The sequence below is a fragment of the Lepus europaeus genome, chromosome 20 (assembly GCF_033115175.1).
Source record: "Lepus europaeus isolate LE1 chromosome 20, mLepTim1.pri, whole genome shotgun sequence".
NCBI classification, from domain to species: Eukaryota; Metazoa; Chordata; class Mammalia; order Lagomorpha; family Leporidae; genus Lepus; species Lepus europaeus.
The window spans coordinates 64,780,193-64,793,153 of record NC_084846.1 but is presented as its reverse complement, the minus strand read 5'-3'; the positions used below and the strand labels follow the sequence as shown (position 1 = coordinate 64,793,153).

General features: G+C 63.6%; 1 protein-coding gene across 1 annotated transcript in view; it reads left to right on the top strand.

Moving 5' to 3' along the window:
• Window positions 1-12,961, top strand: part of PKD1L1 (polycystin 1 like 1, transient receptor potential channel interacting) — a 94,766-nt gene that overhangs the window by 63,167 nt on the left and 18,638 nt on the right. The window contains exons 38-44 of the mRNA XM_062178560.1: window positions 1,131-1,275; window positions 2,301-2,384; window positions 3,302-3,450; window positions 4,367-4,601; window positions 6,110-6,214; window positions 6,487-6,627; window positions 12,410-12,544. Of these exons, the coding sequence (XP_062034544.1) occupies window positions 1,131-1,275; window positions 2,301-2,384; window positions 3,302-3,450; window positions 4,367-4,601; window positions 6,110-6,214; window positions 6,487-6,627; window positions 12,410-12,544 (994 nt within the window). The remainder of the gene's footprint in view (window positions 1-1,130; window positions 1,276-2,300; window positions 2,385-3,301; window positions 3,451-4,366; window positions 4,602-6,109; window positions 6,215-6,486; window positions 6,628-12,409; window positions 12,545-12,961) is intronic.

Here is a 12,961-nt window from a genome sequence, read left to right as displayed (position 1 = left end):
TTTGAAGGCCCTCGCATCTGAAAGTCCTCACAGAGCTCCGAGTGCAGCACAATGAAGACAAACCCAGCCGCAGAGCGCCAGGGAGAGAAGCAGCTCTGTGGGCGCCTGGCGGGGAGGCCAAGGCTGATACCGTCTTGCGTGTCAGTGCGCTGCTTGTGGGCCGGTTACGTGCAGTTGCTGCCATTAGTACGGACAGGGCTGTAGTGCTCTCGGGTGGTGGGGGCCTGGCCTGTATGCGGGTGCCGGGCCGGGCGTGGACACTTGCCGCCCTGGGTGGCGCTCAGGTCCTGCAGTTTCTTTAACACTATCCCACCAGCGAGGTGCAAACTCCACATGGCCATAGAATCCACACTGCGTTATTTAAAATACACAGAGCCGGGCCTCTGGGTCCATAATGTGGCTTGTCTGCGGGCAGCCTCGCTTCCCGCGCCTCCCTCTCCTGGCTCCCACATCCTGTCTCGCCCTGTGGCCTGTGGCCGCAGGGACCAACACCTCCACCTGCCCCTCTCACCACCACCCGGCTCTCCGTCTGAAGGGGTTTCTCTCTCCTTGACCTTTGCCACCTACGGGGTCTGTGCTTCGCTGACGTAGAGGCTCCCCGACTTACGACTTGAGGGGGCTGTGTCCCGAGAAGCCTGTGAAAACACTGTCCAGTCTAACGTGCATCCAATTCCCCTGGCCTGCTCAGCAGCACGGCATTAAACACGCTCGGAACTCTCGCCTTAGCTCACGCCTGGGCAGAGTCATCTCGCCCAGCGCCCGGCTTGTAGCTCATACCGGAGTGGACGCGAAAGCGCCGGGCCTCCACAGGCGTGAGGTTGGCGGGTCCTGGTCGGGAGCTCTGTGCGCCTCCCCTACTGCTTGTTTGCTGCACGAGAGCACGGATTTGGTTTTCTATGTCTGGGGCCCCAGCAGACTACCTGGCACCAACAGGTGCATGGTAACGTTTGTTGAGCAAAAGAGTGAGCGAGTGGCTCCCTCGCCTCCTGCCACCGAGCAGCCAGGTACTCGCGGGCCTCTGTGCCCTGCACTGCACTGGCGTCGCTCTGATCCCGCAGAGCACCTGGAACGTGGATGCGAGAGAAGCTGGCGGGAACCCCTCTTGTTCTCGCTCTTCACCGTTCCTGCAGCTGCACGAACCACCTTTGTTCTTGTTCTGATAGCAGCGCCGCGCACTCCTGGGATGGCCCGCGGAGCCCTGATGGCTGGTGGGACTGGAGCCTGACCGTGCTGCTAGACGGCCTGCACCCCGCGGGGCCCTCGCCGGGGGCTCAGGTGCGTCCTGCTGCCTGTCCAGACACATGGCGGGAGTGTGGGGTGTTCCTGCTCCTTTCCTGGGTCCCGGCCCATCCTCTCACACCCTCCTTGCTCCAGAATCCCCAGATCCTACACTTTGCAGGCCAGAGCACACTCAGGGAACAGCAGACCCCACGGCCCGCGGGTGGGCAGCAGTGCGAGGGAAGTAGACCACGGCTCAGTCTGTGAAATTCCGTGACCAGGGAGGGAACACGCGGCCCTGAGGAGGAGCAGGCAGAAAACGGGCCACAAGGAAGCTTCCGGAAAGAGGAGAGGCTGCTCCAGAGCTCAGAAAAAAAAATTGCATTTTTAAAGATTCGTTTATTATTTGAAAGGCAGCATGACAGAGAGAAAAAGAGAAAATGAGAGACCTTCCTTCCACTGGTTCACTCCCCACCTGGCCACAACAGCTGGGGCTGTCCAGGCAGAAACCAGGATGCCTGGAGCTCCACCCAGGTCCCCCACGCAGGTGCAGGGGCCCAAGCTCTTGGGCTATCGTCCACGGCTTTCCCAGGCGCATTAGCAGGGAGCTGGATGGGAAGTGAGGCAGCCGGGAGTTGAACCAGGGCTCTGAGACGCTGGGTTAGCATGCTGTGCCACACGCCAGCCTCTGAATGTGCATTTTGTTTAATCCCTTTTCTTGGTCATCTTTGGCTTCCTCCTACCACCGTCCTTTGTTAAAATTAAATGTCTCTGCCCGCATTCTTCAAGTGCTTTATGTCTGATTTTATTTTTGCTGTGTTCTGTGTCCTCTCAAAGGACGTCAAGTGTTTAGACAAAAATTAGAGATCAGGAAAGCACCGTTGGAATGCTGGCCCACGTCCAGGTCAAGGCCGCCTCTCCCGGTGGGCATCCTCTTTGGGATGGTTCTAGAAAGCAAGCAACACGCTGACGTCCAATGCAGCGGGTGGAGCTGACCCGCGTGTACCAGGCCGCTGTGGCCCCGTTCGATGGCCCTGGACCCTCTGCCCGCCCCAGGCCTCTGACTCTCCCTCCTCTTTCAGCCTGGACCTCTGGGAGGGAGATGCCACCTGCTAGGCTCCCCGGTCATCAAGCAGCTGAAAGTTGCTCCCCAAGGTTCGTGCAAGGTAAGGTGTTCTCTTTAGCTTGTGAAGAAGGAATGGACTTAGACCTAGGAGCTGCAGGGCAGGGGGCGGGCGGGGCACTGCAGCTGCTCCGAGGCGGGGCGACTACGGACGGTCAGACGCCAACTGGGGAGCCTGAGCCCGGCCTGCGGCCCTCTCCCCACCTCCGCGCTCTGCTTAGCTTTGCTCACCGCACTGTCTGGTTGCAGAGATGGGGAGTTCCAGGCAAAACCGGGATTTTATCCCAAAAGGGGAGGATTCATCTGTCCTCTTGTCACGGCCCCAAGCGTGAGCTGAAGCCAGAAGCTTGTCCAGGAGCCGTTGTCACACGGAAGAGCGGACCTGCAGAGAGCTGGGAGAGCGAGGGGGCGCTCCGTCAGCACTGCTGGAGGTGGCACCGCTCACGCAGGCGCATTGAGAAACCTGCTGACACGTCCCGTGTCTCACCAGCAAGGCCCGCGCTCCTCCTGGAGCAGACGAATTCGTGTGAAAGTCAGCAAGTGTGTTTTGGGCTGATTCTCAGATTCCCACATCTGCTCGGCTGCCCTGGCTGCAGTCACGAGTGTTTTCCTATGGGTCCGTGGGTCGATCAAAGCCCCCCTGTCTGGCCCGGAGGACACGCCCCTTCCGCCTGGCTGCCCCGAGTGGGGGCTCCTCACTCCTGTTCTGCGGGTCACGCTCGCCTAGTGGGCAGGTGAGTGCTGAGACGAGTGTTTCGCCTGTGTCTCCCTGCCATGGGGAACCTGCACAGTCCACACTACCTTCCAGCAGAGCCGGAGCCGGAGGCCGTGAGCCAGGCCGCAGAGGGTCCCGCGGGGGCAGCGGGTCCCGTGGTTCAGGATGAGTGGGGCTCCAGGGCCCCAGAGTTCAGGAGCGCTGGAAGTAGGGACGTTTCTTCTGATTGGTGGTTGGTCCTGCAGCCTCCCGGGCCATCGTCGGCCACAATGGAAGACTCTCCTCACTCACAGAGCCCCGAAGCTGAAGGCCCTGAGAACCGAAATAGGAGCCCCAGTTGTCCCGGGGGCTGTGGGGTGAGCGCCGACTGTGTGCACAGCCTGGGCAGAACGAGGTGAGCCCACTGCTTGCTGGTCCCACCTGGAGCCACTGGACACTCCCCCAGGGGGCCACGTGGACCAGGCCAGGCCAGCGCCCGAGGAGGATGTGTTGTTGTGAAATCATGGAAGGGCTGTGCGCGGGGGGTGACAATGACAAGCTCGGGTCTGCAGACCCCTAAGTGCGAGGGCGAGGACGGCGAAGTCTTCCTGAGAGGCAGCGGCCGGAGCCGTGGAGGCTGTGGGCAGAGTGGACGTCGGTCCTGGGAGCCAGGCTGCTCCCAAGGCCCCGCTCACTCTTCACCCAGCTCCGTAGCAGGGTGGGTGCTGCTGTGCACCACACGCTGGGCAGGCAAGGGGCAGGGGTCCCGCGCGTGGCAGACACCCGCCCAGCTGCAGCCAGGTGTGGGGTCCAGGGTCGCGCAGTGCCCCCTGCCCTGCAAGCGCGCCTGAGGCCCACCTCTGCCTCCCTGGCTCCGGCCAGCACTGGTCTGAGCACTGGGCTGGGGTCGTGTTGACGCTGGTAGTGTCGCACAGGTGTCTAGACCAGAAGGGAGTGTCAGAGGTAGATAATGGGCGCCTTTGAGGGACGCTTTAAAAAAATAAAAAGCTAAGGCTGTGCTACTAAATTTAGATTCTAAAAGGCAGTTTGTTTTCAAAGACGGGGTCTTCAGCCAAGACAGAATGTTCCAGAGCCCCTGGGAGAGGTCCTGGAGTAGTGGGGAGCGAGGCCCTCCTTTTATGGCTTCCCTCTGCCTCTGTGTCCCCCAGTGCCGCAGGCGAGAGGATGGGGCACGGAGAGGGGGCTGCTGGGCCAAGGGGAGGGGTCCCTGCCCTGCAGAGGGGCCGCCCGCCAGCCTTCGCAGGCCAGGAGTTGCTTGTCCTTGCAAAAGTGTGATGCCCCCCACCCCCACCCCTCCTGCCGTTCCACAGGCGTGAAGTCCAGGCGGCCCTGACCGGCCTCAGGGCCAGCAGGTGGATTGACCGCAGCACTAGGGCTGTGTCCGTACACTTCACCCTCTTCCACCCTCCCAGCCGCCTCTTCACCAGCGTCGCCCTGGGAGTGGAGATTCTCCCCACGGGGGCTCTCGTCCCCTCCTCCCAGGTGGACTCCGTCAGCGTCTTCCGCAGCGACTCGGCCCTGGACCACGGCCTCGTGCTGTCCGAGGTGAGTGCCCTGCTCGGGCCTCGTGGGGCACAGGGGACGGGGATCCGCCACGTGCCCAGCCCTCTGCTCGCATCTGTGCCGTGTCCCCGTCACACCGGCGTGGGGGCACAGGATGAGAGCATGTGCGGCGCTGTCCTGGCGTGAACACGGCTGCCCCCTCACTGCCCTCGTGTGGGCACACGGAGGCGGTGGGGGAGGCCTCTGGGGTCTCTTCACTCAAGGACACTGTCCCACAGGGTCAGTGGAGGCCTCATCTCCAGACAGCCACGCCGGGCTGTGAATCCAACCTGTGAATCCGGGGACCCAGCTCAGCTCTCGGCCACGGGGCCTCAATGTGTAGCCATCCCAAGCCTGTCCTAGGGACGGGGGCATTTCCTGCCCTGAGAGCCACGTCCTGCTGACTGCTGGCCAAGCTGGCCTGGCCCAGGGAGTGAGGAGGGGGCTCCCACGAGGTCGCAGGTCTGGGGCCTGCCCTGGGACACAGTCAAGACCGAGACCCTGAGCAGAGCTCCTGGGTGGGCAGGGAAGGGGCAGGCACTGGCCTCAGGCCCAGCAGCAACTCGGTAGCCAAGGTGAGCCATGATCTTTTCCTAAGGGGATGTTTTTCAAATTCAAAATTCAAGCAAAACATCCAAGGTGATTGACAGAGTTTCAGGCGGTGGCTCGATCAGTCTCACTGACCCCCCAGCCTCAGGCCCCTGTGTGCCGGGCCCGCCCCTGCTGCTGACACCTGCTGTTAGCCACCACGGAAGCTTTGCCCTGGTCCCGTGGGAGGCTGCTCGAGGGGGCTGGGAGCTTAGCCCTGGTCCCGTGGGAGGCTGCTCGAGGGGGCTGGGAGCTTAGCCCTGGTCCCGTGGGAGGCTGCTCGAGGGGCCTGGGGGGCACCAGGCGCGGCTCCCGAAGGAAACAGAAAGAAGGCCCAGGGCCCTTGCTAAGGTGTTTGTGTCCCTGGCAAATTCATGGCTGAGTTTGGGCTAGGGACTGAGCGTGTGAGGCCAAGAATGGATGGTCACTCATGGCTGGCCAGAGCGCCACTTAGCTTCCTGAAATCCGTTACCCAGAAACTCTAGGACTTTTCACGTGGCCCAGGAAGCTAACACGTGCCCTGTGCCCGCATCTGTGCCTGTGTGAGAACTGGTTCCGTGAGCAGCACCCAGGAAGGTCTTGGAGGGGCTGGCATGGGTGTCCTGAGGCCGGGCGGTGGCCGCTCCCACCATGTCCACACTTTTGACAGCACAGGGCCCCTCGTGAGCTCTCCTCTGGCCAGAGCAGGGTTTCTGTGAGCACGTGACACAGGGCCCTGGGTGCCTGTTGAAGGTCAAGTTCATCATCAAAACGGCTTGTGCTCTGCCTGCTGGAACGGTGACTGGCGGCTGAGCCAGCCAGGCTTCACCCCGAGAGACGAGGGGGCGCCTGCATCGCAGTGTGTCTGTGTCGTTGCCCCCAGCTGGCCTCCCGAGAGACGAGGGGGCGCCTGCATCGCAGTGTGTCTGTGTCGTTGCCCCCAGCTGGCCTCCCTGGTGCTCGGCCTGGCTCACCTCTGCTTCCAAGTCTACGCTATGGTGGACGAGGACGGCCTCAGCTATTGGCACAAACCGGGAAACTGGCTAGAGGTAGGCTTCCCTCTGTCACTTCCCCTGTGCGCTTCCGTGTAACAGGAGAAAGTTGTCCTGACAAGGGGCCACTCGTGCCCCAGCTGCACCAGCTGCCCCGGCACCGTTTGCTATTCCAGCCTTGCCCACTGCGGCGTCCCAGCCAGCGCAGCCTTTGGGATCCAGAGTCTGCTCAGGCTTTTGTGCGCAGGCCGCGCCCCGTGCCACATGGCGTGCCCGCCGGCCCTTCCTCGGGCGCCGACCTGAGCAGTGCTCTCCCCTCGGCATTGCAGCTCGCCGTGGCTGGGACAGGCCTCGCCTACCACGTAGCCGCTGGCCACCTCGCTACCCTGGCTGGGGACGTCGCTGACCAGTTCCACAGGGGATTTTACCAAGTGTTTGTGGACCTCAGCCCGATGGCGTCATGGAACCAGGTACGGGGAGACGATGGCTCTGAGCTCACGGAGGGGGTGGCCAGGAGCAGGTACAGGGAGCCGATGGCTCTGAGCTCACGGAGGGGTTGGCCAGGAGCAGGTACAGGCAGTCGATGGCTCTGAGCTCACGGAGGGGGTGGCCAGGAGCAGGTACAGGGAGCCGATGGCTCTGAGCTCATGGACGTGGCCAGCAGGGCCTGCAGCCTTCAGGCGAGCTTTGCAAGCCGTGTGTGGGTGTGGCGTCTGCAGGCAGCAGGCTCAGGAGCCGCAGATGCCTCCAGGGGCTCCTCAGCCCCCCAGTGGCTGCAGAGGGAAGAAGGGAGCCAGTGCCCGCGTTCTCAGGTGTGGCAGCCGTGTCTCTGTGTCCTGGCCGTGGCCCTGGACACACAGGTGATGCTCATTGCTCTTTACAAGTTGGAGCCCGGAGGCCCAGGGGAGCAGCCCAGCGTCCAGGTCGCCCCCAGGGAAGCCCGGGCCTGGGTGCCCAGGGCCCACGAGCGCCTCCTTGACCTGCTGGTTTCAGTGAGGCCCTGGATGTCCCTGAGCACCTGGCCAGAGGACAGCCTGGGCCCGGGGCTGCCCCACAGCCCGCAGTGGCTTCACGTCCCAGAGCCGGGGTCCAGGAATGCCTGAAAGGGCGGCACGGTTCTCCCCGGGCCCCAGGCCTCCACAGCCAGCCCCGCTGTCAGGGTCCCTCCGGTACCCTGGGATCTGCTCTGACTCGGCTCCCCTGCCCTGTCCAGGTGCCGAGAGGCCTGGGCCGCAGGAGGCCGGGTCCTCTTCTGCCCTCGTGTCCTGGCTACGAGCTGTTGTGGCCTCCTTGTCTGGGCTAATTTTGCTACAAGAGCCAGGCTCAGAGAGCCCATCAGGGGATGACCCCATTACAGAGTTCACCTGAACTGCACCTCACAGAGGTGCCCTGGGGCCCCAGGCTTGGCCCTGAAGCCGCCAGTGAGCTCAGCAGGGCTCGGGGCTGGGGCCTGGGGCCGGACAAGAGGCAGGCAGACTTCCTCCACCCCGCCCTCCTTCAGGTCACCACTAGAGGTCACTCCTCTGGGCCTCCATGCCCACCTCCCACCCTGGCCCCTGTGGCTCTGTCCAGCAGGGCCCGTGGGCACCAGCGTCAGTCCCAGGGAAGGACTCCCACCCTGTGGGGCACAGCCAGGGCCACCACTGCGCCGACCGCCAGCAGTAGGAGTCCAAACACTCCTGCCCGTGGGTCTCGGGCTGCAGTTTCTGAGCCTGGAGCAAGTCGCGCGGGACGACCTTGCCGCCCACGATGGAGAAGGGGCACCAGAAGCCGGGGGCCATAGGAGTCAGGGTCCCCAGGACTTGGGACGGCCGCCCAGGCAGACGGAGTCTTCATCTGTGTGTGCACCAAGTGCAGTGGGGGGACCCCAGGAAGCAGCCCCCCGGGCATGGCACACGGGGGTCACGTGACACGCCCAGCCCAAGTGTCGGAGCAGCCTGTCTGGGGGATAGGGCTCTTGCAGACAGCACCACCCCCATCCTGGGGTGTTGTGTTCCCAGCACATCCTAGAGTTACCCTGAGAGAATGTGGGGAGGACTGGGTCGGCCAAGGCCACTGGGGGCCTGCGCTATGCTGCCCACCACCATCTACTCAAAGCCATTTGTAGATGTACTGGGTTCCCTGTCACTGTCCCCACAAGGCCAGAAGCTCCAGGAGGGTGTGTCTGGTTGGGCCCCCGGACCCCAGCACCGGGCGTGGTGAGACTGTCCTCTCTGGGGACACACGGGATGTCTGTGTAGCCAGCCCTCGGCCTACCAGCTGGCCCTGGCTTACCCGTGTCCCCAAACCGTGGCCAGGTGGCCACAAGGCCAGTGTGGCCCTGCTGGTCCTCACCTTGCCCACAGGCCACAGCTGCTGGTCGGCTTTGTCTCAGAGCGCAGCTCTCGAGTTCCTGATCACTGGTCAGCTGGGGGTGGAGGTCAGGTGGACAAGCCTCCGAGGGGGAGGGGCCTGCTGTGTGGGGCAGCAGCGGCGCACAGCACGGTGACCCTCAGGGAGCAGGCGGCTCCTCCCGGCTCTGGCCTGGCAAATGAGTTCACCTTTCCTGTCCTCCCCATGACGGGCCTTCTTTCTCACCTTATGAGCCCTGTCCCTGGGGGAAGAGCTGGCCTGGGAGAAGCCTGCTTCCCCGGGGCACTGCACCGAGACCAGGCAGCCATTCCTGTTCCTCAGCGAGCTTCCGGCTGAGAGCCGAGCCACCCTGTGCCCTGCAAACGTGGGAGGTCAGACGCACACTGACCGGCACAGCCGGCCGGCAGCGGGCACACAGCCTCACACACGGCCAGACCAGCGCCCCAAAACGCCACACATCAACTGGGAGCTGCAGGACCTGAGTGCTGAGCTGGGAGGTGTGGACGCTGTCCACTCTGCTATGGCCAGGGCTGCCCAGGTGCGGCAGAAGCCATGGCTGGAACCACTTAGATCCGTGGCTGTGCTGTTGGGCGTCACGAGCCACCCCGGGGAGCGCGTGGTGCCAACAGCATCCGCCCCCGAGCTGCCTGCACTCCAGCCGCCACCCTCGCCACTTACCCCCAGCCGCACTCCTGTGGGGCCTCCCGGGCAGTTTGCCAAATGAATTCCTGTGGGGAGAGCGAGAGGGGGCACACGGACGTCAGCTTGTGCCCGTCCATGGGGCTGGAAGCGCTTGACGTCTTCATGAGGACGCCGAGTGCTCTTCTGGATCAGTGAGCTGCAACTGGAGATGCGCAGGGCTGAGCTGCGACTGGAGACGCGCAGGGCTGAGCTGTGACTGGAGACGCGCAGGGCTGAGCTGCGACTGGAGACGCGCAGGGCTGAGCTGTGACTGGAGACGCGCAGGGCTGAGCTGTGACTGGAGACGCGCAGGGCTGAGCTGCGACTGGAGACGCGCAGGGCTGAGCTGCGACTGGAGACGTGCAGGGCTGAGCTGTGACTGGAGACGCGCAGGGCTGAGCTGTGACTGGAGATGCACAGGGCTGAGCTGTGACTGGAGACGCGCAGGGCTGAGCTGCGACTGGAGACGCGCAGGGCTGAGCTGTGACTGGAGACGCGCAGACTGGAGACGCACAGGGCTGAGCTGCGACTGGAGACGCGCAGGGCTGAGCTGTGACTGGAGACGCGCAGGGCTGAGCTGCGACTGGAGACGCGCAGGGCTGAGCTGCGACTGGAGACGCGCAGGGCTGAGCTGCGACTGGAGACCCGCAGGGCTGAGCTGCGACTGGAGACGCGCAGGGCTGAGCTGCGACTGGAGACCCGCAGGGCTGAGCTGCGACTGGAGACGCGCAGGGCTGAGCTGCGACTGGAGACCCGCAGGGCTGAGCTGCGACTGGAGACGCGCAGGGCTGAGCTGCGACTGGAGACCCGCAGGGCTGAGCTGCGACTGGAGACGCGCAGGGCTGAGCTGCGACTGGAGACGCGCAGGGCTGAGCTGCGACTGGAGACCCGCAGGGCTGAGCTGCGACTGGAGACGCGCAGGGCTGAGCTGCGACTGGAGACGCGCAGGGCTGAGCTGCGACTGGAGACGCGCAGGGCTGAGCTGCGACTGGAGACGCGCAGGGCTGGAGCCAGGGCTGCGATGCCGGCCCCACCGGCCCCACCACCCCTCAGCTGAGTGCCCACCCCCCCAGGTCTCTGCAAGGAGGGGCCAGCACACACGGCTGCAGGTCTGGCTGGGATTGGTGTGAGAGGGTGTGTGTGAGAGGAGTGAGTGTGTGAGGTGTGAGTGAGGGGTGATGGTGTGGGTGTGTGTGAGAGTGTTGTGAGGGTGTGTAAGAGATATGTGTGTGTCAGGGCATGTGTGTGTGAGGGTGGTTGTATGAGGCATGAGTGGGTTGTGAGTATGAGTGTGTGAGTGAGGGGTGATGATGTAGGTGTGTGTGAGAGTGTTGTGAGGGTATGTAAGAGGTATGTGGGTGTGTGTGTCAGGGTGTGTGTAGGTGAGGGTGGGTATGTAAGGGCGTGAGTGGGTGTGAGGGCATGTGAAGATGTGTGAGAGGGGATGAGTGGATGGGTGTGAGTGTGAGGGTGGGTGTGAGGACGTGAAGGTATGAGGGTGGGTGTGTGAGGATGTGAGTGTGTATGAGGGTGCGTGGGTGTGAGTGAGCGTGAGGGTGTGTGTGTGAGGGTGTGGGTGTGAGGGTGCATGTGTGTGTATGTGAGGGTGGGTGTGTGTGAGTGGGTGTGAGGGTGGGTGTGTGGGTGTGAGGGTGCGTGTGTGTGTGTGAGGGTGGGTGTGTGGGTGGGGGTGTGAGTGTGTATGAAGGTGTGAGTGGGTGTGAGGATGTGAGGGTGGGTGTGTGGGATGTGAGTGTGTATGAGGGTGCGTGCGTGTGTGTGGGAGTAAGGGTGGGTGTGTGAGTGTGTATGAGGGTGCATGTGTGTATGGGGGTGTGAGGGTGGGGGTGTGAGTGGGTGTGAGGATGTGAGTGTTTTTGAGGATGTGAGTGGGTGTAGGGTGCGTGTGTGTGTAAGTGTGAGGGTGAGTGTGTGAGGGTGTGTGCGAGGGTGTGAGGGTGCGTGTGTGTAAGTGTGAGGGTGAGTGTGTGCGTGTGGGTGTAAGTGGGTGTGGGGGTGTGTGGGGGGTGTGAGGGTGTAAGTGGGTGTGGGGGTGTGTGAGGGTGTGAGTGTGCGTGTGGGTGTAAGTGGGTGTGGGGGGTGTGTCCGCCTGCAGACAACGGCCCTCAGCACAGAGCCCCACACCTGCGGTGTCCCAAGGTGGCACAATGGTGACAGTAACCAGAAGCATTGGAGGGAGGCCGCAGGGCACCATTTCCCACGCTGTCCACAGAGCATCCAGCGGCCCTCTGTGGCACTTGAGGACTTGGAGTGGGGCTCGGCCCAGCGGGACGCACGCGCAGTGCCCACAGTCCGCTCTCCCGGACGTCACTCGGGCCGACGCTGTTTTAGACACTTGTTTACATAGGACAGGAAGAGGAACTCCCTGCTTAATCCGCGGCGTAAACACTGGGGCCGCTCCTGCCGCTGTGCTGTTTGTCCTGCCGGGTGCTGGCTGGAGCCCCGTCCAGGCATCCCCCCGGCCCCCATGCTGCCTGTTGACGGGGACAGAGATGTGACCGCCACTCACAGCTGGGCTGACCTCGCCCCGATCAGTGAGGAAGCCATACGGGCAGAGAGCGCACCCCCTGGTCCCTGCAGACCTTGAAGATGCCGCTTGCTGCCTTTATGTCCAGCTTGCCATGGCGGTGAGAGGAGCTACGCCCAGGCACCACGAGCACCTCTCCAGGGGCCCTCCAGGAAGGCCAGGGGCTTCTCCAGGCCACAGGTGCCGATGAGCAGCCGGGTGGCCTGGCAGATGGCCGGGTCGTCTCCCTGTCCCCGGCTGGCCGCTTCTGCCGGGCACCTGGCGGATCTGAGCTGTGGACCCCAGAGCTGAACTACGCGATGGCTTCCAGTTTTTAGGAGGATCCAGTGGAAACCTGCCTGGGCAGTGCTGGCAACCCGTGGCCGGGAGGGGAGGGCGTGGCGTGCGCTGAATGTTTTCTTTTGCTCTGCCCGGGTGCTTTTCATGGCGCGCAGCAAAGTGAGGCTCGGGCGGGGAACGGCCAGACCTGCTCCTTCCCGATCGCCCCAGAACTCAGCTCGGGTCTTCCTGAAAACGTGTCATCGTCTGTCCTACCCCGGTGCCGACTGAGACGCCGGTGCCTCCTGTCCTGGAGGCCGGTGGCCCCCTGCACAGCAGCTGCGCGTCCAGCTGGCGCGGGGCCTGCAGGTGCAGCTACTGGAATGACGCCCTCCCCCCCTGTTCTGTCCCAGAGGGTGCGATGGCTGCAGGGGCTCCTCTCCTTCCTGCTGCTGGGGAGGTGCGTGGAGCTCCTCGGGCCCCTGGCCCTGCCGGCCGCCTGCTCTCCCGTGCTGTGCCGCTCGCTCTCCCGTGCCTTTGCACCAGCGGTAAGCGTCCCCCTTCCCCGCGCCGGCATGGTCGTGTCAGCTGGGGACAAACACACCTCTCTCAGGGAGAAGCAGTGCCGCCCAGAGCTCTGTCTTTTAAGCCACTGCCATGTGGGTTTGTTTTGCTCCCGACTGCTGGCTTAGCTCCCGAATACCTGCAGTGGCTGGGCCGGGCTCGGGTCTCCCAGTGGAGCTGGGACCATCACCACTGCCTCCCAGGGAGCAGAGCTGGGACTCACACTCGGAGCATCCCGAGTGGCACCTGAGCTGCCACACCAAACAGCTGCCCGGATGGTGCAGGTTTTGGTCTGATATCCACAGTTACATTGTAAGTTACAGTCTGAGAACATGAGCCTTAGGAATGCAGCCCTGGCCCTGTGTCACGTGCTCCCAAGGCGTGCACCGTCGTCACTACTA